Source organism: Medicago sativa, chromosome 7 (assembly GCF_051527215.1).
Source record: "Medicago sativa cultivar Bolivia chromosome 7, Bolivia_mono, whole genome shotgun sequence".
NCBI lineage: Eukaryota > Viridiplantae > Streptophyta > Magnoliopsida > Fabales > Fabaceae > Medicago > Medicago sativa.
Genome location: NC_140755.1, coordinates 56,861,664 through 56,888,815, shown reverse-complemented (window position 1 = coordinate 56,888,815; position 27,152 = coordinate 56,861,664). Strand labels below are relative to the sequence as shown.

At 33.8% G+C, this 27,152-nt stretch overlaps 2 protein-coding genes across 2 annotated transcripts; one reads left to right on the top strand and one right to left on the bottom strand.

The window, feature by feature from the left end:
• Window positions 1-206: 206 nt before the first annotated feature.
• CDC45 (cell division cycle 45) lies at window positions 207-2,529 on the top strand. The gene has a single exon (XM_085725625.1). It carries the CDS (start codon window positions 442-444, stop codon window positions 2,245-2,247), a length of 1,806 nt encoding a protein of 601 aa, XP_085581751.1. The 5' UTR covers window positions 207-441; the 3' UTR covers window positions 2,248-2,529.
• A 4,511-nt stretch (window positions 2,530-7,040) lies between these two features.
• On the bottom strand, window positions 7,041-11,276 carry LOC146906990 (RPM1-interacting protein 4-like). The gene is made up of 4 exons (XM_085723034.1): window positions 11,119-11,276; window positions 8,327-8,845; window positions 7,645-7,833; window positions 7,041-7,560 (listed from the first exon to the last, which is right to left on the bottom strand). Exons 1-4 carry the CDS (start codon window positions 11,125-11,127, stop codon window positions 7,531-7,533), a joined length of 747 nt encoding a protein of 248 aa, XP_085579160.1. The 5' UTR covers window positions 11,128-11,276; the 3' UTR covers window positions 7,041-7,530.
• Between the last annotated feature and the right edge of the window lie 15,876 nt (window positions 11,277-27,152).

Here is a 27,152-nt window from a genome sequence, read left to right as displayed (position 1 = left end):
AACGACTAAAATTCTTGTCAAAGAAAAATGGAAAACTAGTACTAAATCTAAAATGAGTTAAAATCTGAAGAGCACGATCCATAGTCAATAGTCAAGTCAATCCAATATCATACCCATTCCCTTACGATACATCCCCCCACACCATATCCCCTCCCTCATCCACATGCTCATCAAATAACATCACCGCGTGTCAAAGTCATCAATTAATCTCACTTTCATTCAAATCCAAATCCAAATCCAAAATAAATCACAACAATACCGCCAAATTTTCACGCCGCGCCTCCTCAAATTTTCAAACTTTCCCCATCTTCATAACTCTCAAATTACCCACAAATTCAAAACTCAAATTCAAATTCTCCAACAAAAACAACCTCACACACCTTAACCTAATAACAATAATTTCAATTCTCAATTCCCCTCTTTCTTCACTCAATTATCACTATGGTTAGAGAACACAGAGTCGATTCATTCTACACTAAACTCCGTCAATCCGCCCAACTTTCTTCAACCACATCCCCCGTCCTCATTTTCCCCTCAACCTCCGACGTCGATTCCCTCTGTGCACTCAAAACCCTTTTCCGAATTCTCGAATCCGATTCAATTCAATACGCATCTTACCCCGTTTCATCCTTCCGCGAAATTCATAATTATGCTAAACCCACCCCCCATAACACTAACCACACCTCCGTTGTGCTTATCAACTGGGGCTCTCATAAAGATCTTCGCAAAATACTTAACTTAGGTCCTAATGCTACTATCTTCGTTATCGATAGTCACCGTCCGATTCATCTTCATAATCTCAGTGACCAGAATGATTCTGTTGTTGTTCTTTTTACTCAGGAAGATGAAAAACAAGCGGATCTCGCTTATGATTTTGACTTTCCTCTTACTGCTCTTGCTAACGCTTCTACTACTTTTGATTCGGAGTCTGAGTCTGATTCTGACTCAGACTCCGAATCTGATTCGGATTCAGATTCATCTGAATCCGGTAAAAAATCAAGAAAGAGAAAGAGAAATTCCAATTCCGAAGATGGAGATGGAGATGAAGAACGTCAAGATCCGGTGAAAATGTATAGGAAGAAGAAGAAAGAGTATTATGGATTGGGGACGTTTCATGGGAAGCCTTCAGGGTGTTTGATGTATGAGCTAGCTCATTTTCTGAGGAAGAATACCGATGAATTGCTTTGGTTAGCTTGTGTGGCGTTAACCGATCAATTTGTACACGAGAGGTTGAGTGATGAGAGGTATAGTGATGGTGTTATGGAGTTGGAGCAGTATATTAATAGTTCTGGGAATTTGGATGCGGTGAATTCTGTTACTTTGAAAGATGGGACGAAGATTAGGGCACCGAATTCGTCCAGGATTGCTTATGAGGATGAGCCAAAGCTGATGCTGTTGCAGGAGTGGAATTTGTTTGATTCGATGCTGTGTAGTTCGTATATTGCAACTAAATTGAAGACGTGGAGTGATAACGGAATGAAGAAGTTGAAACTGTTGTTGGCTAGGATGGGGTTTGCGTTGTCTGATTGTCAGCAGAAGTTTCAGTATATGAATGTTGAGGTGAAAAAGAAGATGAAGGGTGAGTTTGAGAAGTTTTTGCCGGAATATGGACTTACTGATTTTTATTATCGTGGGTTTTTGAGGATTCATGGTTATAGTTCTAGGGTTTCCGCTGCTGATGTTGTTTATGGCGTGACTGCGCTTTTGGAGTCGTTCGTGAATTCGGATGGTTCATGTGCTTCGATGCAGTTTAATGTGGCGTTTGATGCGCTTTCATTGAACAATGTTGATAAGCTCAAAGATGGGATGCAAAAGGCTATTAAGGTTCAGAGGGCAATTTTGAGGCAGGGAAGTCTTGCGATTATGAAAAACGGATATATTCGAAGTGGAAGGAAGTTTCGATGGTTGAAGCTTGACGAGTCTGCGGATTCTAAACTGTTGGGGTATCCTCAAGCTTTGACAAAGTTTTGTTATTTTCTAATGGATGCTTTGAGAGAAAAGGGTGCGAGGATGAAGCCTTTGATCTGTGCTTGTATGTCTCAGGAACCGAATAAAGTTCTTGTTGTTGGGGTTTGTGGGAGGCCTCGTTTGGCTGCTGCTCAAGGAAATGCGTTCGGGGTTGCGTTTAGAAGTGCGGCTGAGGACTCTGACAGTGAGTTTTTCCATGAGTTGTTTGAGTCTTCTTGGATAGTGTTAGAATCTAAAGCAGTTAATTCTTTCATGGTTAAGTTGACTGAGAAACTTTGATTCTGTACTGAGCTTGATGACTCATTTCATTTATCTTATTTGTTGTATTATGATTTATAGCATCCTCGATTTAAATTGTACCTTTTACACTGTTTTTACCTCAGTCACCTTATGATTTGTTGAGTAGTTACTTTCATGTAAACATATTAACACTACAATTTCAAATTGATGTTGAAATGGTGAATACTTCCTGGATGAAGTTCACATATCAAATTAACAGTGCTAGAATGTAATGTTAAAGATGTCCTATTGTTATAGAATTAATTCATGTTTGATTTTGAAGTATTGCAAGTTCATAATGATAGGTTCAGTTCTGATGCAGTCTGAAGTCCAATCTTCATGTCATGATTGTTTCTAGGTGTTTTTCTTGCTTTACAAGAATACTCAAATCTTCTGACTGAGAGTAGTATGTTTCAGGTCTTGTGTTTATCAGTGTTCTCTTTGTTTTGTTGGATAGTAACTTTACGAATTAAGTTTTCAATAACCATGATTTTCTTACTTTTATTTTCAAGTTCTGATATCATCCATTCAACAAAAGTTGATAGTTTTGTACTGTTTGGGATGAAAAATTTCCTAACATTTCCTTGTATTATTTTGACAACCGCATTTGCTGATTACTGGAAGGAAGATTAGTTTCTGAACTAATCAGACAAACTAAACTTGCTTGGATTTGAACCAAAAGAGAGGTTTGTGCAGTTACTCAGTTATATCCCCTTTTTGTGTGGAGGTATAGGTCTTGATGCTAGTCCCAAGTAACTTTTTTGCTTTTCATTTTCTGCATTCACAACTATGTCCGTGTTTGTAAAATTAAATATTGTCACTGTACAACGCACTAACTATGATTTCCGACTTTTATAAATCCATGTTGGATTAATCTAGGGATGCGAGAAAACCCCACAAAACATGGATCCATACATACTTTAAAAGGAAAAAAATTGTCGATTTCAGTGGTACATTCAGTCCCTGCGGTTCTTTTGGCTGATTGCTAGATCTTGTGTTACAGGCTCACCATAAATATTTATCTTGTGTTTTGCATCACGAAGAACTTCTTAGCTGTATAAAATGTCTTGTTAAATAAATGTCATTGCCAATGCTTGTGGCATGATTCAGATGCCCTTGTAGTTTTCTACCTTTGTTGCTTTAGTTTCCCCTCTGATAAAAAAAAAATATATCTTGTTAAATATATGGTGATTGAGAATTTGACATACTTTTGTACACGTACTACAATATAAGTACAAACTAGTACTGTTCTAGTTATAGATCAAAGTTTTGATGGTACATGTTGACATTGCTTTTGTACACGTACTACAACACTAAGTACACACTGTAGTTCTGTTCCAATAATAGATCAAAGTCTTGATGGTGCATGTTTGACATTTTTATATTCTCTACGATATAAGTTACAGTATTTTGGATCTATACTATTATGTTATGTTGGGATGAAATGCAAACAGAAATCCCTTTGGTCTAAGCTTATTTATATTGTCATGCTGAGCTGACAATTTAAGCTTACTGTGCATTGGCAATGTCTAAATGCTAACAGCATTCTAAAGAGAAATCATATTGGCTATGTGTCTGGAAACCAAAGACTGCATAATACTACAGAAGACAAAACTGTATAATTGGCCTTTTACTTTGATAGAAGTTTCCATTTCCATAGCTGTGTAGCTAGATGTTTGGTCTATGATCTTGGGGTCTTTGATTTTTATGATTTATACTCTCGTTTTAAATTGTACTTGCACTGTTTTATCCCATTTACCTTCTGATTTGTTGACTTGTTACTTTCATGTAAACATATTATTAACGTTACAATTTCAAAGTGATGTTGAAATTGTGAATTCTTCCTAGATGAAGTTTACATATCAAATTAACAGTGCTAGAATGTAATTTTGAAGATGAACTGTTGTTTTAGAATTTATTTGTTTTTGCTTTTGAAGTATTGCAAGTTCATAAGGATAGGTTCAGTTCAGATGCAGTCTGAAGTCCAATCATCATGCATAATCGTTTCTAGGTGTTTTTCTTGTTCTACAAGAATACTCAAATCTTCTGACTGAGAATGTTTCTGGTCTTGTATTTATCTGAGTTCCCTTTGTTTTGTTGGATAGTAACTTTACCAACCAAGTTTTCAATAACCATGATTTTCTTACTTTTATTTTCTCTAGTTTTACACACCCTTCTCCTAGATCACACCCATCACATTCTTTCTCTTGTATGATCTTGTTATTTATATAATTTCAAGAGCTTCAGAAGTGTGACTGTGAGCTATTTCTTTGCAGATTTCCATTACTCACTTTAGTTATTTCTTCAAAACAAAATTTACATATGCATATCTTGCCAAATTACGTCTTTTAGTTTATGTTTCAAGTTCTGATCTCATCCTTTGAACAAAATTGGATAGTTTCGTACCGGTTTGAGATAAGAATTTCCAGACATTTCTTTGCATTAATCTGACAAGTGCATTTGCTAATCTCTGGAAGCAAGATTAGTTTCTGAATCTATCAAACAAATTAAACTTGTTTAGATTTAAACCACAATAGAGGTTTGTTCAGTTATTCAGTCGAATCCCATTTTTTTGTTGAGGTATAGGTCTTTATTTATTTATTTTTTTTGAGGGAGGTATAGGTCTTGATGTTAGTCCCATGTAACTATTTTTTATTTTCTGCATTCACAACTAAGCCAGTGCTCATAAAATTAAAGATGCACGGTGCCGCTGCATGGTGCCTGACTATGATTTTCAACTTTTATAAATTCATGTTGAATTAACATGGGGGTGTGAGAAAATCCCACATAACGTGGATCCAAACATACTGTAAAAGGAGGGAAAATGTCGATTTTTGTTGTGCATCCCATCCCTGTGGTTCTTTTGCCTAATTGCTAGACCTTGATTCTCGTGTTTTGCATCATAAAGAACTTCTTAGCTGTATAAAATGTCTTGTTTGTGACTTGTGAAATATATGATGATTGACAATATGACATACTTTTCTACATGTACTACATCATAAGTACAAACGAGTACTGTTCCAATAATAGATCAAAGTATTGATTGTGCATGCTGACATTGCTTTTGTACTCGTATTACAGCGTTAAGTACAAACTAGTACTGTTCTAATAATAGACTCCTCCCAAAGTCTTGATGGTGCATGTTGACATCGAAGCTGGTATTTTTTTATACTACATATTGGGTCTATACTATTATGTTGGGATGAAATGCAAACCAAAATCCATTTGGTCTAAGCTTATTGAAATTGTCATGTTGACAATCTAAGCTTATTGTGCATTGGTAAGGTCTAAATGCTAACAGCATATGAGCATACCACAGAAAAATCATATTGGATATACTGTCTCTGCAAATCAAAGACTAAGCTGTAAAAATGGCCTATTACTTGTTCCCTTTGCTAGATGTTTGGTGGTACATGATCTTTGAGTGTTCGATATTGTTGAATCCTAAAGTATCATATATCTTATCTTACAATATCTTAATTTATCTCCATTTGTAATCTTAAAGTATCTTATATCTTAGATTATCTCTTAGGATTCGTTTTTGTTACTTAGCTATTATTATCATTTGTATTTTAGCTTTCCTAATGATTCAGATTTATGAGTCTTATTGTACCCCTATAAATAGGGATTAGTGTATCATACTTTCCTTTCCTTCTTTTATCCTAAAACCTATAACTTCAATATCATGACAATAACAGACTCCTCTTTCAGACTCATGTATAAAATAACTAGTTTAACTCTTGGTTGGATTGAATAAGATTAGGTATAAGCATAGTGGTACTGTCTTCACATGGCAAAACTCGCTTGGCCACGGGGTATATGAATTCCATAGGTATGAGACCTTCCTTTATATAGTTTCTTCAAATTCATGGTATGTGTATAATTAGTTGCAATTAATGATAGGCTGTTTCTTCAATTCACAAGCTGGACCATATGGTTCAATGATGTCAATAAAAGCTGGTAGTTGAGAACCATTTTTTGTCAAAAATAAATAAAAATAAATTGCTAAGAAATTTTAGTGACAAATGTAGAAATCCGATATTTTGGAGGGAAGGACTGATTTAGCTATAATCAGCAAAGAACGACAACACAACTAAGCTTAATAAAGTCATTAACACTGTATCGTCTGTGAGTGGATCTTTATTGGTCAAAATCAATAGTTTCTAAAATGGTCTACCCCATAGGAAATTAGAGTAAAACATGTTCCAATTAAGTTGTGACTAAGATTACCCATAAAATGAATTAATATAGTTTGTGCGTTTGAAACTTATTCCACTCCAGTGGTACTCTTCTAGTTTGTACCCTGCAATATTTTTCACATGACTTTGCTATGTTATACAGTTCATACAACTTTTATTCACATAACTGATGACGTTGCAGAAGAATATATTAAGTTAATAATCACCAATTACACGAATAAAAAAGTTGAGTCTCTCAATTCAGATCAGGAGAAGCAAACTATTCTTGCAATTTTAATCTTCATAACTGGAAGAATTAAAGGTGCAAAGAAGAATGGCAGGGATGAGATATAAGGTTGGCTGGAGTTGAAGAGTTAAGAAGTGGATTGATAAAGATTGTCTCGGATTCGATTTACACTCTATCAAACACCAACAAATTAACAATTAACATACAAACATTGTTGTTAAAAAAAAAAGGTAACAAATTGACAACTTAAAACATTAACTCATCTAGGAACCTAAATGACCAAGAAAATATCTACTTCCAATACAGTATGGTTATTGAATTATTTTGAGTTAAACTAAACTAGAACTGGAATCACAAATCATAAGTCATCATAGAAGAATTATGTAACAAATATTATAGATCTCAGATAAATACAGAAAAATTGAATTTAAAGTGTGGCAGTTACTTATACAAAATATCACAATCTTGCGTGCAAAGCGTGCTTACTGATCAAATAAAAGGAAGGTACACGTGGGATATAAATTCAAGACGACGGCACTTCTGCGATGTTTATCCTCGGACAGAGAGAGCCTTAAATATTTACATATAAACGAGTAGAATTTAGATCCTCTAAAGTGAGGTGTGCACTTCGAAGAGTGAAGTGCGGGTTAACTGCAATGAATTACGAACATGTGTATAACACACTATCAAATTGCTAAAATATCAACCGTTGACAGTTGTAATTCCGCACTTTACCCTTTAAAAATACACCCCTCATAATAAAGGAGTTAAATTATAGGAGTGGTACACGCCTCACGACCATTCACAACACTATTCTTATCTTCTTTTCTTCTTGAATATAAATCGCACTTTCAATAATCATTTTCTGCCCCAGAAAAAGCAGCAACCCTGGAAAACCAAGAATGAGAAGCGATGGAGCATCAATATGGTAAGCATTTATCACGTCTTAATAAGCAGGTGTTGCAAGTATACCTGAGCTTTGTCATTCGCAGGTTGGTTTCGGATAACATATGATCTCCCGTTGGGTGTGCCTGGTGCATTTCCAGCCGCAACGTGCTTCTCCTCACGCACTTTGTTGAAAATGTGAGTATAGCCATCAGCAGATGCAGGGTCACTCTCATCCCACTCACCAAACTTTGGAACAGCAGCACTTTTATCAGGCTGCCAAATCAGAGTCATAAAAAGGATTAAAAAACTCAAATCATTTGTGAAGGGAACTTTCATAAAGATTCAAAAGTCGAATGCATAAAAATAAAAATTTCAATCACTGATGCAATATATATTCAAGATTTTTACATTTCATGACCTACCTCTGTTCCTTTTTAAGAGCGTTTAAGGTTGTTTTACACAATAAGAAAATCAATAATTTTTATTGATTTTGATAAAATTAATTTTTTTTTTCAATTATACCCTTGGCTGTTTATTATCTTATTGTACATATTTCTCTCTTTACAATAAATAGATAAGGGTATTATTGACAAAATAGCAGTCAATGTTGCATATAACTTTGAAATTGACAAATAAATAACAACACTTCAAATTTTTGTTTGTTCAAAAAAAAAAAATAACAACACTTCAAAAAAAAAAAAAAAATCAGTTGTAAAGGAACGGAGGGAGTACGTGATAAAACAGGATAACAGAAAAGAAAACTAACAATTTCATCATCTCGATTAACCGGTCTCAATCGGGACCTTCCAGGTGTACCATGACTGCTGTCATATGTACTCTTTCCTTCCCAAGAAGGACTATCTCTACCAGGGGTTTTAGCCTGGCGATGAAGAGGTGAACGTTCAACACTGTACTCTGAGCTAGCAGTACTTTGTCTTGAAGGTCTTCTGCGGCTATCAGCAGAACCGACTCCATGACCTCCAGGACGAGCTGGCGAGTTAACAGAATGCTTAACTTCACCCTCCTCCTTGTTCTTTTGTAGATCGTTATGTGTTAGTCTCACCGTTCCTTTTTCTGACTGATTCTCCGAACTAACTCTTGGTTTTGGAGGAATTACGTCATCAGAAGATGAATTTTGAAGAACTAAATCTGGATTTTCCTCAGGATCGTTTGGGTTAATCATTTTGGAGCCAGGTCGACTTTTCCGAGCTTTGTCGAAATAAACTGTATAAGGAACGTCATCTTCGCCTTCCCAATTGCCAAACTTTGGAACATGAGAACGTTGCTGCCAAATAAAAACAAATTGAAGAGATCCTATTAAGTCAAGTTTCAATAAAAAATACTGTAATACAGGTTTTAAATGCCAACAGCTATACTTCTTGTACCAAAATCAGAGTTAATAATAGGTAAATAATAGAGCAAGGTACTTATTTACGCATTATTCGTCCATTTACTCATTTATATCCATTCTGAGATTGATCTAGAAAATATTCCAATTTACCACCAAAGCAAAATTTAACACTGCAAATAGTAAACATAATACAATATCTTATTCAAGCCATCCTTTTTCAACATGGTGAGGTCAGCTAAAAATTCATCTTTCAAATACAGAAAGAAAAGAAAACACAGCTAAAAGACTCCCCTATTTTTATTTTCATGCATATACACCTTTTTAAAAACTATTCTTGTATGAATCATATCAAATAATCATCTTTTATGCTGAAGTGAACTTAAGTCATTGCAGCCATATTGATCCAGAAACAGACAACATAACGAAAAGGTCCATGCAATTTGAAGTTTACAAACTTTAATTATATTGTGTCTACTTACTACAATGGTATTCTAAGATGTCTCTTGGTACAACTTACTGCAATTGAGCAAAGAAGCTCGTCACGTTTTACAGCAGAGAACTAATTTCTTGTGTGAGAATATCACTCTTTATATTAGATTCAGTCCATTAACATTCAAACAACATCCAGAATCTTCTTCATTGCTACTCCAGAGTCGAGAACAAATATAGTATTTCTATTGAAACTTCTTTAATATGCTTAGCTTTCTATAAACATATACTAAATAGTCCCTAAACTATATGAAATCCATCAATTTAGTCCCTGGTATTGAGATTTTGGGGGCCAAATTGATGGATTTTCATATACTTTAGGGACTAAATTGAAGAGAGAATAATAGTTTAGGGACTAAATTGATGGTTCATTCAATTAATCATGTTGCTGGCGTATGCACATATCAAACTGCAAACAACCAGTAGCCAAAGAAACAAAGTTATCGTGATTTTGTGATCACATAATGTAATCACCATTTCTTTACGTAAACATAATGGAGACTTAAAATACTTATTCTAGTACTGGTATATAGTGTCGCATATATTGTTTCCTCAATATAACTTTTCACGAAGTCTCTTAACTCTATCATGTAGGGTTAAAGTTTTTGTTTCCTCTGTTACAACATCAGTTCAGAAACAATGCTGTTCAATCCAACATTAACATCTAGCTTATAATTTGGTTTTCGTTTTTTGTCTACCTTAAGGTAGTTGTTGTAGACGGAACTTAACAAAAGATGCTTCAACATCTCCTGGGAATATATTAGACTACTCAAGCAAGAAATTATTGCAAAGGATAACAAAGATGCGCGAATTTATCAGTGTAAAGTATATCAAACATATACAAGTAAACTGATGGAAAATGGAAGCAACCTCGGGGCAGGTATCTTCCCCTTCCGTATCTCTAAAAGAAATAATAAAAGAAGTTTAATTTGTATCCAAAAATGAAAATCCAATACAAATAGCCTCATCCACTCAAAGTCTATTCAATAACGTAACACATTTCGACAATAGCAGCATTATCTTTTCACTGTCACATGTTGTGAAGTTGCTACATTTTCACAGACACACATAATGAAAAAAACCAAACACTATAAATAGCGACAATTCTCATGTGCAAACATTATTACAGCTCAAACAATGTTATAGTATAACTCAAACATATGAAAACAACATAAGAGCATGCTTAATATCACTCCACAAGCTGCTTGTTTTTTCTCTTTCAATTAAACCAAGAATTATATTTACGAATTCCTGTTTTTCTAACAAGGCTAATACAAATACATCTTGGATATCAAGTTTTTCTATCCATGAAAACAAAACAAATCCATTCATAAAACGAAGTTAAATTTCGAGCCCGGTCTAATTTATGATGTTAGTTTCCATCATAAACTAAGAAAATCATCACACAGGCTCATAATTCTAATTGAATTGCTCTACCAAACACCGACACAAACTCATACATAACACTAACACATAGACATCACCAATATAGTCATGTGTCAGTGTCGTATCAGTGTCAGATACCAGACACACTTTCAATCTGAAGTGTCGGTGCTAGTAGCATAATAGTACACATAGACATAAGTTATAACTAATAATTTCCTACCCTTTTCCTAAAATAGTTTCAACATAACAGTACACGAAAACAAACATGTTAAAAACAAGAGCAAACAATGATCAAAGACAAAAGAAGAGAGAGAAAAGAGGAAAAAACTCACTGTGGTCATCTGCTTGAGAAAATAGTGACAACCCAAAAATTGTAGAGGTGAATTGTTGAAGAAAGTTGAGATTTTTGGTTGGATCAGAGGCTTTAAAGATGACAACTCAGAGTCCTCCGTACAATTTCAAAGACTCAATAAGAAGAGATTATTGAAACAAAACTTTTGAGTATAGAAAAGAGGTTTATGTTTATCAACCTATGACCGGCGCCACCGGTAATGTTTGACAATTCTATCAAAAATTGAAAATGCTACTACATAAATATGTTGAAATTAATTTGATTTTTATTTTATGTTAACACTCCTGATACTTATTAGTAGTTTGAAATAAAGATAACTAAAGTTTAATAAAGAATTATTAAATGTATAATTGATTGAAGTTCTCTTGAATGATTTGTAAGATTTATTAATCAATTGAGTTCAATGAATTTTGTTTATCATTTATATATTTTAAAATGATTTGTTTATTATGATAAATTGAATGTAATTGGCTTTGGTTTGATTTGGATGATCATATTAAAATAAATTCAATGTTTAAAAAAAAATAATTCAATAGTTATTAAGAAAAATCATAATTTGTTTTGTCAATTGTTTCTCTAAAATGTGAACATTTTAAACTCGAAAAAAATCTTAAACAATTTGAAGTGTCTTAGAGATATTTGAAATGTCTTTTCTTTGACATGGCTCTAATCATATTGTAGATACGTAATTCATGCCTCTTTTACAATTAGATTGATTTTACATTTAGATTTAAAAGAATATAATTAAATTAATCAGATACTAAATATAACCAACTATTTAGTTATGGTGGACCAGGTAGTTTTTTTAATGAACATAAACTACTATATTTTTTTTAATGGGTATTTTTTGCATGCAATAGTAGATATTAATTTCTCTCCAGTCGGATAATGAGTGACGAAACTAACACATTCACTGTTGCTGTATTCTGAATTCAAACTTCAAATCGTTGGTTAAGTTGAAAGAGATATTTTATTGTCGCCTCAAAATGCTCTTGGTAGAAACTATTCCATTATTTTTTGGTAGAAACTATTCCATTTAAAAAACAATAAGTGGAGCAATTAATATAAGCTGGAACTAGACTTTTGACCCGTGCGTCGCACGGGTTTTCTCGACTATAATAGAGACCAATAAATAATCTTTAACCCGTAAGATCTTTAACTCGTAAGATTAATGATATGGTAGAAAATATTTTCTTCAAAAAAAAAGCAAGCGGATAGGAATGAAATTGGTGTGCAATGCATTTTTTAGATGGAATTTGTTAGGTTAAATTATTGCAAACCTAATAAAGCAAATAAGCGGGAAAAAATTAGGTTAAGTTGCTGCAGACGTAACAAAATTAATAAATAAGGATGTAAAAAAAAGGCATGAAATTAAAAAAAAAATCTAAAAAAAAAGGATAAAATAGAAGGATCATACGTGATCATTGATATGGTAGAAAATATTTTCTTCAAAAAAAAAGTCAAGCGGATAGGAATGAGATTGCTGTGCAATGCATTTTTTTAGATGGAATTTGTTAGGTTAAATAATTGCAAACCTAACAAAGCAAATGAGCGGGAAAAAATTAGGTTAAGTTGCTGCAGACGTAACAAAATTAATAAATAAGGATATAAAAAAACAATTGCGAGCTATAAAGACGTGTGGCAAGCCGACTATCGTATTAATTTGCCTTTTGATAAACTCAAGTGAATAATTTTGATAATTCGAGACCAACTTACCCCTACATAGAATGTTTGATAATGGAACCAAAAACTAAATCATTAGTGAAACAGTTAAAACAATGAACAAAAGAATCTTTGAATTCAAGTCAAACAACACCATATGGAAATATTGAGCTCTTGCACCCCAAATATTTGAATTGCATACCATAATGCATGAGAAAGTCACTTGCAATTTCTCAAACATTCATAGACCCATGGAGTTTATTGGTTGGTAAAATGACATATCTATATATTGCACTTAATGAACTCTAATCATGGTTACATCAAGTCATCAATTAGGCTTGACATGGCAATGGGACAGGGTCGGGTTTTATCTTTTTCATCCTCAAATGTCATATATACTTGCATGTTACCCTATCTGATTCCCGATAGACAGGAACGGATCTACGTATAACCATCACCTTCAATACATGTAGCACTAAAGTACCCCTACATGCATATATAATGTTCGCCACCCCTCTCCTTGAATGCACTGCTCACATGTTTGTATAATATAAATATAAAACATAATATATTAAACCAATAAAAAAATTATTTGTTCACTTAAATATAGTGTTTAAATTCTCAATATAATAGATAACCCAATTTCCAAATCCAAAAATGCAAAGCACGGCTACACAGTGATATTTATGGAGTTACTAGTTCTTAGCTCAGTTTTAAGTTTTAAGAGAAGGTTCCCTTGAGATTCAATTATATTATTATGAGCTTGATGCATTGAAACATTATGAATTTTAAGATATTTCAACAATATCCGGAAACATTCTCATTTACAAGAAAGTCTACAATTTCTCATTCGATTGATCGGTAGAGTTACTATAGCAATTTTTTTTCAGCCATGAAGCTTGTGAAAACAAGACTTTTGCAATGGTTTTCATGTAGAGATGCTTTAACTAGCTAGTTGTATTGAATTAAAAAAATAATATTGCAAAGACATTCACTTCTAAAGAGATCATGGACGAGTTTTATCAAATCAAAAATTTAAGAATCTGTCTCAGGTTCGATTCTCACTGGTGTCAATTTGAGTGGGCTAATTTAGCTTCTTCAAAAAATAAAAATAAAAATTGAAGAATCTCATGATCTACTTGATTGATTTTAGGTACGTATTTTCTCTTGTAGGATACATGTTTTTTATTGGTCATTAAATTGTATACAAGCAGCAGTTAATAATTATTTATGTTGTTTTTCATGCGTTATATTTTTGTCACCGTCAATGATTTTTTTTCTGATTCTGTCTCTATCAACGGAAATAAGAAATTGAACTTCATCTCTGTCTCCAACGGATTAAAGTATCTCCAACCCTGTATTGTAATTTTAATTAAAAAAAAAAACTTTTTCAAACCCCAAACCCACCTTGAACCCAGAATATCCTCTAAACCCACTACCCGATCTTACAACCAAAAATTACTTTCCACCATTTTTTTATTTTTTTAATAAATAAAGAATATTATTAAAACAACACTCACATCAAAATACAATATATACTTTGAAGGAGCTAAAAAATTATAAATAATATTGAAATGGTCTTAAATAAGCCAAAGACCATTACAACCTGACACTAAACAACTAAAAACTCCACAAGAACCAACAATCATTGAATGGAATGCATATATCTTTGTTAGAGAGAACTCAGGGAAGTGAGGCACTGTGTGAGTGAAAATGAAACGGTTTAGGGTTTGTTTTTTAGGGTTTGTATGTTACGTTTGAAAATATGCCTAGCTCGTAGCTAGCTGCTAGGTTTAGGTAGGAATCTCTCTTTGAACACATTTTAATATTACAACTTACTGATGTCTTAGACTAATTCGTGCCCACATGGCCGTTTAATTAATATACTTCCATAACATGTAGGTATAGGTACCTATCGGAATGATAATTTACAAAAACAATTCTGCATGCAAAAAATATGTTAGTTCAAAACAAATAATTTATTCAGGTTACATTAACACAATATTATTATACGAACACTCCCCTAAAAAAAGATTATACGAACACACTTTTACCAACTATGTCGTGCGGTTGAATATAATTATCAAACGGGTATGATACTTTTCTTTTCTTTTTTTAAAGGTTGAACGTGTATATATTTCAAGGGTCTTGCTAAGTCTATTAATATATTCTTTAAGCAATGCTTTGAAGAAGTTTTGTCTTGAAAATATAATATGTTACTTTTAATCAAGTAATTATTACACAATTTTTTCATAAAAACTTACTTATTTTGGATGTTTAATCAATGCCCTTGGGGAACTAGTTAGCATTCTCCATATTTCAATTATCAAAATAAAATTAGAAAAAACTAAAGTAAATTAAATGTAAATGTAAGTGTTTTTTGAGTCCTAACATCCCTTAAATTGAGACATCATCTTATCACAATAAATTTTTCTTACCAAAAAATAAAAAATATGTATACGTTTTTATTAATTAGTACTGATTTTTGGTTTGTAATAATAGGCTAGGAAGTTGATTTTACATGCGTTTTAAAATATATTTTAACAAAGTTCAACCCAATGATTTAAAAATATTTCACAATGACCTTTTTCTAATAAACAATGACTTATTATAATTGAGATTTTTTATAAAACTTTGATGAGTTTTTTTGTCTTTTAGAATAAAAACATTTAAGTTAGATGAAGCATTCATTAAAAAATGCCGAAAATGTGGATCCCTCTTGGTAAATTGTCTAATTGCATGACATAAAGTCCCATACCAGCTGTTATGGGCCGGCCGGGGCACTAGGTAGTTGGATATGTTTAGCAAGTTAAATAAAGTATGGCAAAATAAAATAGCATTAAAAATGAAACACAATTATGTAACGATTAGACCAAAAAAAAAAAAGTTAAATACAGCCTTTCACATTTAAAAAAAATATGAACTATACATGAAATACTTTACATACGTATCAATTAATCTACTGTCACATCATTTAATAACTAAAAGTTAAATTGACTTGACACTGTGAGTCAATGTATCTAATATACAAAATGTTTTAGTAAATAATCAAATATCAAATACATATATATTCCTTAAAAAAAAATACATATATATATATGTAACCAATAATATGATTTTCAAAATAGAATATAACAATCTTAGTGGATAATATATCATTTTTCTTTTTTGAGTTTACATTTCATTTGAGTACACCAGAAAAATATCATTTGATGATTGCATGGAAAATATACTTCATAACTATACAATAAAAACAAATTAAGCTTCAAAAGAAAGTTAGTAAATAGGAGACGAGTAGTGTTAAGTTTGAAGAGGATAACAAGGACTAAAATGCTATTTTTGATAATAAAATTGTAAGTTTTGAAACTCATTTGAGTTTGTCCGGTGGCGTTGGCTTGAAATTTCGTAGTGTGTTTTTCTTAAGTTTTAATGTTCGATTCCACAAGGTGTTTTACAAATAGATGGTGGGATTGAATCTCTCGAATTAGTCGGTTCTTGGTTTGAATAGAGTTTTATATATATATATATAGAATCACAAATTTAAGAAATATCAAATTGTTACTGTTAATTGCCTAACGTATGACAAAATGTTTTCTCCATAAAATATACAAACTAACTGGATTAGAAATGTTGATGTGTCACACTAAGTAACATGGTGATTTGTTCAAATAATGTTACGTTAGAGAAAGAAAAGAAAAAAAACATAAAAAACGTACAATTTTTATTAGAAGTTAACATAGATAAAAAAAAAACAAAAACAAAAAAAAACACTACAGAAGATACTGAATACTCGCATTTGTTGTGTCTTTCAACAGTGGCAAGTTTACTCTTTATTCACACCGAAAAAAACAATTTGGTAGGTCGGTGTAATAAACTTGTTGATGGCATGCCAATTGCCATTTGGTAACAATGATGCTCGAGGATTAAATAGAAAATTATCATTTATATATAAACTAGGAATTCAACCCGTGTGTTTGATACAATGCACTTATAATTTTTTCATTTAAGTACACTCAATTTTGGTTTAAAATGTTTTGTTATATATATATATATATATATATATATATATATATATATATATATATATATATATATTATATATATAAAACAACAGTTAAAAAAAATTTGGGAACTGAAAAAATAATGAGCATTTCGTTTGACAAAATTAAAATTAGAATTGGTTGTTTAAATAAAAAAGTTGAAGGTTTATTGACACTAAGAAAATAAATAGAGGTTTATAGACATTTTTATCGTACAACCTTAAATGCATTTTATTTGATTATTTTTGTATGTTTTTCTTTTGTTATATTAGAAAAGGTGCATGTTTGTAAATTTTATTTTATTTTTAAAGAATATATTTTCCGTTTGTGAAAGACATTTAAAGGAATTAAAAGTTAATTATATTTTACCTTATTTTTGGTTGAAATGCAATTGCTCTATAACAAAAAAAGATGAAAAGGAATCTAAAAATAAAAAAATAGTCTGACCAAAAAAGTAAAGAAAACCCCAAATTTTAAGGAATCATCCTCGGTGGCGGATCTTGCCCAAAAAATTAGAGGGAGCTACAAATACTAACTAAAATATTATAATTTTTTATCATGAGCTAGTTCAAACTATATAAATATTATATTTTTTTTTTTATTATGAGGTAGTTCAAACTATAAATATTATTTATGTACTAACTTTAGAAGAAGAACCAAGAATTTATGTGCTATAAATGTAGATTTAAAAATAAGAAGTAAGAATTGATTCCAACCATCTCTTATATGTTTGGAAGACTATTTGTTTTTTTTTTTATTTGAAGGAGAAAGACTATTTGTTATAGATCAGTGTTTGGTTGCACTCTAATTTTTTGTTATTCTTGTTTTTTTTTTACATTATGTTAAAAAATACGTAATTTGTATAAATAATAAAAAGAATACAAATTGTTTATAATAAAAACATAAAATATATAAAAAAAATTAATGATTCCTTAAAAAAAATCTTCAAGAAATATGCATTCTAAACAAAACCATTTGATATAGTTGAGAAAGTATACATACACATATCTATTGAAACATTTTTTTAACTAATATCTACTAAAATGGTGGTCCGTTGTTTAATTGGAGCTTACATGAGACCTTTTAAAATGAGATGGACGGCTAATAAAAGAGTACACTAAATTCGCAAAGTACATTTAAACCTCAATACTGACAAATATGTATATGATTACCTTTGGAGTTGGTTAAAACAGTAAAGAAGTATGCCGATAAGCAATAAAAAATTGGTCATCACCTCTAATATATAATAGTCTATATTTATCTACATCTATCTATACTAATTGTGATGATGTGACTGCTTAGATAAGCTCCATCACCTCATTCTTTGTTGAAACCTTCATCCTTCGTCTCTTCGAAAAATCTCCAATTTAAACTCCAAGCAAAAGTGTAGCCACCTCTTTTCCTTTTCATCTCAAATAAAAATGATAATAGTTAGTCGAATTAAATAATATTTTGATTAAAACTAAACTATGTATTAACATAAGAGGTGGAATAGAAGCAAAATGAGAGCATCTTCGGTACAAATTGCATAATTTTTAATTTCATTGAAGCAAATATAATGATTAAAGACATATACTTACATGAGCCACCATTTTTCACAAGTTTTCGGGCGGTAACAACACAATAGAAGCAAGAGTATTTAGTCTTCTTTTCCTAATTCACATGGAAAAATAGTTATATCCAAACTAAACAATAGAAAATATAAGAAAGCAAGCTAGAAAAGTAGACTAACAAATGTTATGTCGATTCTCAAGTCAATGATAAAAATGTAGAGTAAAAATATTTGACCAATTTATATAATAGTAGATTAACAAATGTGACTGAAATGAAAGGGAACGATGCAATTGTATAGATGCAATTTGCCAGGGGTTATCCAAGGGTCTTGCCCTTGGAAAACCGCCACAGAGCCCAACGGCTCTTTAGTCAACTCAATTCAGCGCTACTACACAGCTATTCACGTAGCCTTTGCAGGCTGTACTAACAAATTTGCAGGCTTTGCAATTTGCCAGGGGTTTTTGGTGGCACAACCCCTAGCAAAGTGTTGTACCGTCCTGCTTTTTCTGACAACACAAGAATCTTTTCTTCTCCATACATTTTGCCACGACTTTTGGGAGGGGTTGCCCCTTGCAAATTTGCCAGGAGTTTTCCCTGGCATAGCTCCTGGCAAATTTGCCAGGAGTTCTTGCTCCTGGCATTGTTCCCTGGCAATATGCAAGATTTCTTGTAGTGGATGTGTTGGAACAAAATGTGTTTAACAATGAACCTCAAAGAGTTTTGATGATAACAAGGTATTAAAAATTGTAAATTGGACTAGCTAATATTTGTTCAAAGTGCACAGGACCATAGTTAAAGTTACATCATTAATTGGTTCTGAATGAGCAAATAAAGAGCAAATGGAAATGAAGCTTAGACGATTCTGAAGGCAATACGCTCTTGAAAGTGGAAAGCGCTCCTGAAGTCAAGCTGCTCCTGAAGAGAGTAAAACGCGCTCCTGAAGAATAGTGCTCCTGAAGACAAGAGGTCCAGAAGCCACATTATCAGAAGCTGCATCATCAGAAGCAGAAGAAGCTGCATCATCAGAAGCTGCATCATCAGAAGCTGCCTCATCAGAAGTCATTTCACCAGAAGCTGAAGATCAACTGGATTTGCAGAAGATTCAAAGATTGAAGAATCTACATTGCAAAAGCTGTCTATTGGATTCGAAAACACAGCAGAAAATTAGTGGAACATTACAACGGTCATTTCAAAGGTGTTTGAAGGCATGTGCTTGCAATTTGGACGAAAGCGTTGACATTGTACTTTGTACGAATTGTACAACCACGTTCTCCACTACTCTGTTTTGTGTCCACGCTACAAGACAAGAAAACAGCTTCAGAATACGGCTTCGCCTGCAAAGATGTTCCTTTGGATAAGGAATGGATTTCAAATTTGTTCTTCATAGGACAACAACCAAATCAGGCAAAATATCATTGGTGAAAGATCAAGCTTCAACAACGACTCTTTGGTGTGCTGGCAATTTCACAACGTCTCTTTCACACCTCTATATAAAGGAGTAAAGACCTAGAGATTTGGTAATGCAAGAACGCTGAACGAAAGACTCACAACATTTTTACAAGTGCCAAACCTCTGCTGAAATTGTTCTGCATTCACTTAGAATTTCTGTGTCTCAAAGTCATATCTTAAAAATTCTTAAGTCCATTGAGTCTGTATCTGATTTATATTGTGAGCACCTCTGATTGTATATCAAGTGTTCAACCTTAAACAATTTTCTGTGTAATTTTGTTTAGTTAGGAAGTCTCTTGCAGTTGTGCTTGAGCAGGAAGTCTCTTGATTGTGTTCTTGAGCAAAGGATCTTGCTTACATGATCAGAAGCAACATAGCTCTTCTTTAGAATCTGTAGCCCAGAAACTAAGGTTTGAAACCTTGAGTACATCTCCTCAATAGTTTCATCATCCTTCATCTTGAATAACTCATACTGATGTACAAGCAGAAGAGCCTTTGCTTCTTTGACCTTCTTGCTCCCTTCATAATTTGAACAGAGAGAAGCAAACATAGCTTTCGCAGTGGATTTGTCACTCATCTTCATGTATTCTGCTTTGGGTATGGCAGTGACAAGGGCTCCTCTGATAATATGATGCTTCTTGTAGAGTTTCCTCAGTTCTGGAGTATGTTTCTTTCTATCCACAGCAGCTCATTCTTCATCAAGGACTAAATCACCAACACCATCTTCCAGAATATCCCATAATTCTTCATCTAGGCTCATGATGTAACTGTAAAAGTTGGTCTTCCACCAAGAGAACTCTTCAGCATCTCCATTGAACTTTGGAACTTTTCCAACACTGGATTTCTTATTATCACTATAATCATGTGAGACATTTTTATAGCTAGTATCACCAAAACCAGTAGGAGGAGGAGTAGACATGTTTTTCTCAGATCTTTGACTGTTACACGGTTAAGTGTTACACAACAGACCAAGGCTCTAGATACCAATTGAAGGTGAGAAAAACACAAGAAGGGGGGTTGAATTGTGTTTTGAAAAATTCTTCAATTCTCCTAAAACTGAACACACTGATCAGAAGCTAAGTGAGACAGCTTCTGAAGTGATGGTCAGAATCTAAATGCAGCGGAATAAAACAGAGAGAGTGAAGAAGAGCGACACAAAGCAATTATACTGGTTCCTTCCACAATCCAGAAGTAGTCCAGTCCCCCTTGCACTTCCAAGGAGATTTCACTAAGAGTAATATCTGATTACAATTGCTCAAGCACACAAGCAAGAGACTTCCTTTGCTCAAGCACACAAGCTAGAGACTTCACCCAAATCATCCCAGGTTGCCATTAAACTCTGCTTAATCTGCTTCTTGAATTTGCTTGGTTTGAATGTAGACCTTTTTGACTTGTCCTTTGACTTTTCTCTTTGAAGATCAGGGCATTCAGCAATGAAGTGTCCCGGCTTCTTACAGTTGAAGCATCCCTTCTTATCTTCTTTTCTTGAGCTTCTGGAGTTACCCCTTCTGGCGAGAAACTTTCTGTTCTTCTTGGCCAGATATTGAAGTCTGTTTGAGAGCATGGCCATTTCAGCAGCATCTGGTTCAGAATCTGAACTTGACTGTTCTTCCTCTTCAGATTCAACCACTTTGAGAGCTTTTGATGACTTGCCTTTGGATGAAAGAGATATTGATTTACTCTTCTTAGTAGACTCATGTTCATTAAGACTTAACTCATGAACTTTGAGAGAACTAACAAGATCTTCGACACTTAAAGTGTTTAAATCTTTAGCTTCCTCAATGGCAGTCACCTTTGGTCTCCATCTGGCAGGTAAGCTTCTGAGTAGTGAATCTGGATCTGATAAAGAGGAAGCTGATGAAGATGCAAAGGTAGCTGTTGGATTGGTAGCAACAGCAACTTCAGAAGCTGGATCAGATTCAGACTCAGAAGATGAAAACGAGGTATATTCCAAAATTCCCAGAGATGAACTTGTTGAGTCACTTAAAGAACTTCTTACACATTTTGAAGTAAGAACCAATGAGTTGAAGGGTTTAAAAGAAAAATATGCTGATTTGGTACAACAGCAAAAATCAACTCTATTGGATCTGAAAGCTTCTGAACAAGGACTTAGGGGCTTTGACTTCATGTGTAAAACATATGAAGATCAGCTCAGGTTCTTATGTCAGAAGCTATAAGAAAAGTGTAATGAAAAACCTTTAAGTAACCATGAAATTGCTCTTGAAGATTTTATTATATCTGGCATTGACAGAAGCAGAGTAGCTTCTATGATTTATAGCATTTACAAGAACAATGGCAGAGGAATTGGTTTTCCAGAAGTGAAACTTGAGAAAACCAATCTAAAATCTTGTTGTGAATGCATCAAGGAAGGTCTGAAAACCTTCTTTGTACCAGAAGGGGCTGAGTTGGAAACTGTTGTTCAATCAGAACCTGAAGCTTCTAGTTCTAAGGCTAAGATCACTTCAAAGCCAAAGAACTCTAAGTCAAAGGCTATGATCAAATCTGATTCCAAGACTTCAAAGGTTAGGATCCTGAAAAGATCAGAACCTATTCCTCAGAGTCTGGTGAAACCAAAATCTGGGGTTTTGAAGTCTAAGTTTCAAAAGAGGACAGTTACTGCTTATGAAGTACCAAAACCTAAGGTGATGGTTAATCAGAAGCAACCCAACTTACAGCACAAGGTACAAGAAGTGAAGAGTAAAGCCTTAAGTACTAACCTTCCAGGACCCATAGAACAATGGGTACCTAAATCTAAAAATGTCAATGATGCAGGTATGTCTAAGAGCAGTGCCAAAGCAAAGATCATGGTACCTAGACAGCGGTTGCTCAAGACACATGACAGGAGACAAGTCCATGTTCCTCAGCCTAACAATGAAAGAGGGAGGAAATGTGAAATTTGGAGGCAACCAGTCAGGCAAGATCATAGGTACAGGAACTATTGGTAATTCCTCTACCTCAATTAATAATGTATGGTTGGTAGATGGTCTTGAACATAACCTTTTGAGCATTAGTCAATTTTGTGATAATGGTTATGATGTGCTTTTTGAAAAACCCAACTGTACAGTAATCAACAAGGAAGACAAATCCATTGTGTTCAGAGAAAAGAGAGTTGACAATGTCTATAAAATCAATTTTTCTGAACTGGCTGATCAGAAGGTGATTTGCCTACTAACAGTGAATGATAAGAAATGGATGTGGCACAGAAGGTTGGGACATGCTAACTGGAGGTTAATCTCTAAGCTTAGTAAGTTACAACTTGTGAAAGGGCTACCAGACATTGACTATCATTCAGATGCACTCTGTGGTGCATGTCAGAGAGGGAAAATTGTGAAATCATCTTTTAAAACCAAAGACATTGTTTCAACCTCAAGACCTTTAGAATTACTCCATATTGATTTATTTGGACTAGTGAGTACTGCATCCTTATATGGATTAGTCATTGTTGATGATTACAGCAGATGGACTTGGGTGAAATTCCTGAAAAGTAAGGATTATGCATATGAGGTATTCAGTAACTTCTGCACACAATTCAAACTGAAAAAGAGTCAAAAATTTTGAAAATCAGAAGTGATCATGGTGGAGAATTTGAAAATGAGCCATTTGAAGCTTTTTGTGAAAAACATGGAATCATCCATGAATTCTCTTCCCCTAGAACTCCACAACAAAATGGGGTTGTAGAGAGAAAGAATAGAACGTTACAAGAAATGGCCAGAACCATGATCCATGAAAACAATTTGGCTAAACATTTTTGGGCAGAAGCAGTGAATACAACATGTTATGTTCAAAACAGGATCTATATTAGACCTATTTTGGAGAAAACTGCATATGAACTCTTTAAAGGAAGAAAACCAAATATCTCTTACTTTCATCAATTTGGATGTACATGTTACATTCTGAACAACAAGCTCTACCTAAAGAAATTTGATGCCAAGGCCCAAAGAGGAATCTTTTTAGGTTACTCTGAAAGGTCAAAGGCATACATAGTGTATAATTCAGAGACACTCTGTGTTGAAGAATCTATGCACGTCAGATTTGATGACAAAGAGCTTGAAGATAAAACTTCAAAGCAAGATGAAAGTTTTGCAGAGATACAGGTTCCTGAAGTTACTCCAGAACCTGATCAGATAGCTGAATCTGAAGATAGTCCAGAAGTTGAACCCACATCAGAAGCACAAGATGAAACTGCTTCTGATGAAGCACAAGATGGCTCACATCAAGCAGATCCTCCCAGAAACATATTCAAACATAAGTCTTCACATCCTGAGGAGCTAATCATTGGAAATAAAGATAGTCCAAGAAGAACAAGATCACATTTCAGACAAGTAGAGTCAATGATTGGACTAATCTCAATGATTGAACCTACAACAGTTGATGAAGCACTCTCAGATGATGGATGGATCCTAGCTATGCAAGAAGAGTTGAATCAATTTCAAAGAAATGATGTGTGGGATCTGGTACCCAAACCTCAGCACAAGAACATTATTGGAACAAAATGGGTATTCAGAAACAAGCTGAATGAGCAAGGTGAAGTAACAAGAAACAAAGCCAGGCTTGTTGCACAAGAGTATAGTCAACAAGAAGGCATTGATTACACTGAAACGTTTGCTCCAGTTGCAAGATTGGAAGCAATCAGGTTACTTCTTTCCTATGCAGTTAATCATGGCATAATACTATATCAAATGGATGTCAAGAGTGCATTTCTAAATGGTGTCATAGAAGAAGAAGTGTATGTCAAGCAACCTCCTGGATTTGAGGATATTAAATATCCTGACCATGTTTTTAAACTGAAGAAATCACTATATGGCTTGAAACAAGCTCCCAGAGCTTGGTATGATAGACTAAGTAATTTCTTAATCAAGAATGATTTTAAAAGAGGACAGGTTGATACTACACTCTTCAGAAGGACCCTTGGGAAAGATATTCTTGTTGTGCAAATATATGTTGATGATATAATATTTGGTTCTACTAATGCATCTCTTTGCAAGGAATTTTCTGAGTTAATGCAGGATGAATTTGAAATGAGCATGATGGGAGAGCTGAAGTTCTTCCTTGGCATTCAAATCAATCAATGCAAAGATGGAGTCTATGTTCATCAATCAAAGTACACAAAGGAGCTTCTGAAGAAGTTCAAACTTGAAGATTGTAAAGTGATGAACACTCCAATGCACCCTACGTGCACCTTAAGCAAAGAAGATGAAGGAGCTAAAGTAGATCAGAAGCTGTATAGAGGTATGATTGGTTCTTTGTTATACCTTACTGCATCTAGACCAGATATTTTATTCAGTGTATGCTTGTGTGCAAGATTCCAATCAGATCCTAGAGAATCTCATATGACTGTTGTCAAGAGAATCTTCAGGTATTTGAAAGGAACAACTAATCTTGGACTCCTTTATAGGAAATCCTTAGATTATAAGCTAATTGGATTCTGTGATGCTGATTATGCTGGTGATAGGATTGAAAGAAAGTCAACCAGTGGCAATTGTCAATTTCTGGGTGATAATCTTATATCCTGGGCTAGCAAAAGACAAACAACTATTGCTATGTCTACAGCAGAAGCAGAATACATTTTAGCTGCAAGTTGTTGTACACAACTACTTTGGATGAAACATCAGTTGGAAGACTATCAGATAATTGCTAACAGTATTCCCATTTATTGTGATAATACTGCTGCTATTTGTTTGTCTAAAAATCCAATTTTGCATTCAAGAGCTAAGCACATTGAAATCAAACACCATTTTATCAGAGATTATGTTCAAAAAGGAATTTTAGATATACAATTCATTGATACTGAAAATCAATGGGCTGATATATTTACTAAGCCTTTAACTGTTGAAAGATTTGATTTTATAAAGAAAAAATTTGAACATGCACTACGTGTCTGATTAAAGTTTGCTTGCTCCTGAATAGGATTTTAGGTTCTGAAGTTAGTTCAGAAGCAATAGTCCATCAGAAGCTCTTTATTGAGGTTCTGAGGAAAACTCGCTTCTGATACTGATGACGTCAGCATCTGAAGTCCAGAAGCTGGATTTATTGCTTTCGAATAGTTGAATTAGTGGAAACATTGGGAGTTACTTTTTAAAAGTAACTTCTGGCCCACTAACTTGGTAGTTACTCTGTGAACTTCTTACGTGGCCTTTATGTGTTGGTGTATAACAAAAAGGGCAATGATGATTTAATAGCTTTGAAAGTACTTTTCACGCGCCCCCAATTTGTCATTAATGTTATGTTTGTTTGTCTCTTTTGAATTGCAAACGTTTTTACTCTTAAACACTTTTTCAATTCACACACTACTCACTCACAACAAACACATTTTGCTCTCAAACCTCTTGCGAAGTAAGCGCAAAAACCTTAGAACCCTATATTCTCTAAATCTTCTTCAATCATCATCAAAATGGCATCATCAAGCTCAAAAGTTTCTGAATCTACCTCAAACATGCAAAGCGCACCAGAATCTGGGTCCATCTACAAACAAAAGACTATGGATATTCCATGGAAATCCTTAACAGTTCAAGTAGAATCACCGGTGGACTTTGCTTCTCTTAAGAAGTATAAAGTGAACATGGAAGGATTGATAGAAACTCAGAAGCTGTCTGAGTATTTCAAGATGCTAAATGGGCCAACATATGTGAACTTGGTCAAGGACTTTTGGTTAAAAGCTGAAGTGTACAATGAAAAGCCTGCAAAAGTTGTAAGCAAACAAGCTGGGTCAAAGAAAGGAAAAATGACCATGAATATGAATCCTACATCATTTGATAGCTTAGAAATAAGGTCTGAAGTGATGGGCATTCCTATAACCATCACTGAGGGCGTTATTGCTAAAGCTTGTAGAATGAATGCAGAAGGAAGGTTTCAAGAAATAGTCAAGAAGGAAGATGTCCTGCTGCAAAGCTACTACAACACTCTTCTGGGTGGAAACAAAGATGCTAAGCCTTCTGAAATGGAGATTCACAACAGAATGTTGGTGAAATTCAGTAACGATTGCTTTTTTCAAAGAGCAGGTGGGTCTGATCAACCCAACAACCAACAGAAGCTAGCAATTTACTTCATGACCAATCTGGAAAAGATAAACTTCCCAAGATATGTAATGGATCATCTCTGCTGGGCTATAAATGAAGGCACTACTAAAGGAAGAAAACAAGTACCTTATGGAAGATTATTGTCTGAGATCTTTCATCAAGGAAGATTGCTGAACTTCTTGAGAAATACAAGAAGTGCTTCTGATAAATGCTTTGAAGTATCTACTGCTGAAAGGACTATCAGTAGCAGGAGCTTATTCTCTATGAAGTTTATCAAGAAAGCTCCTGAGAAT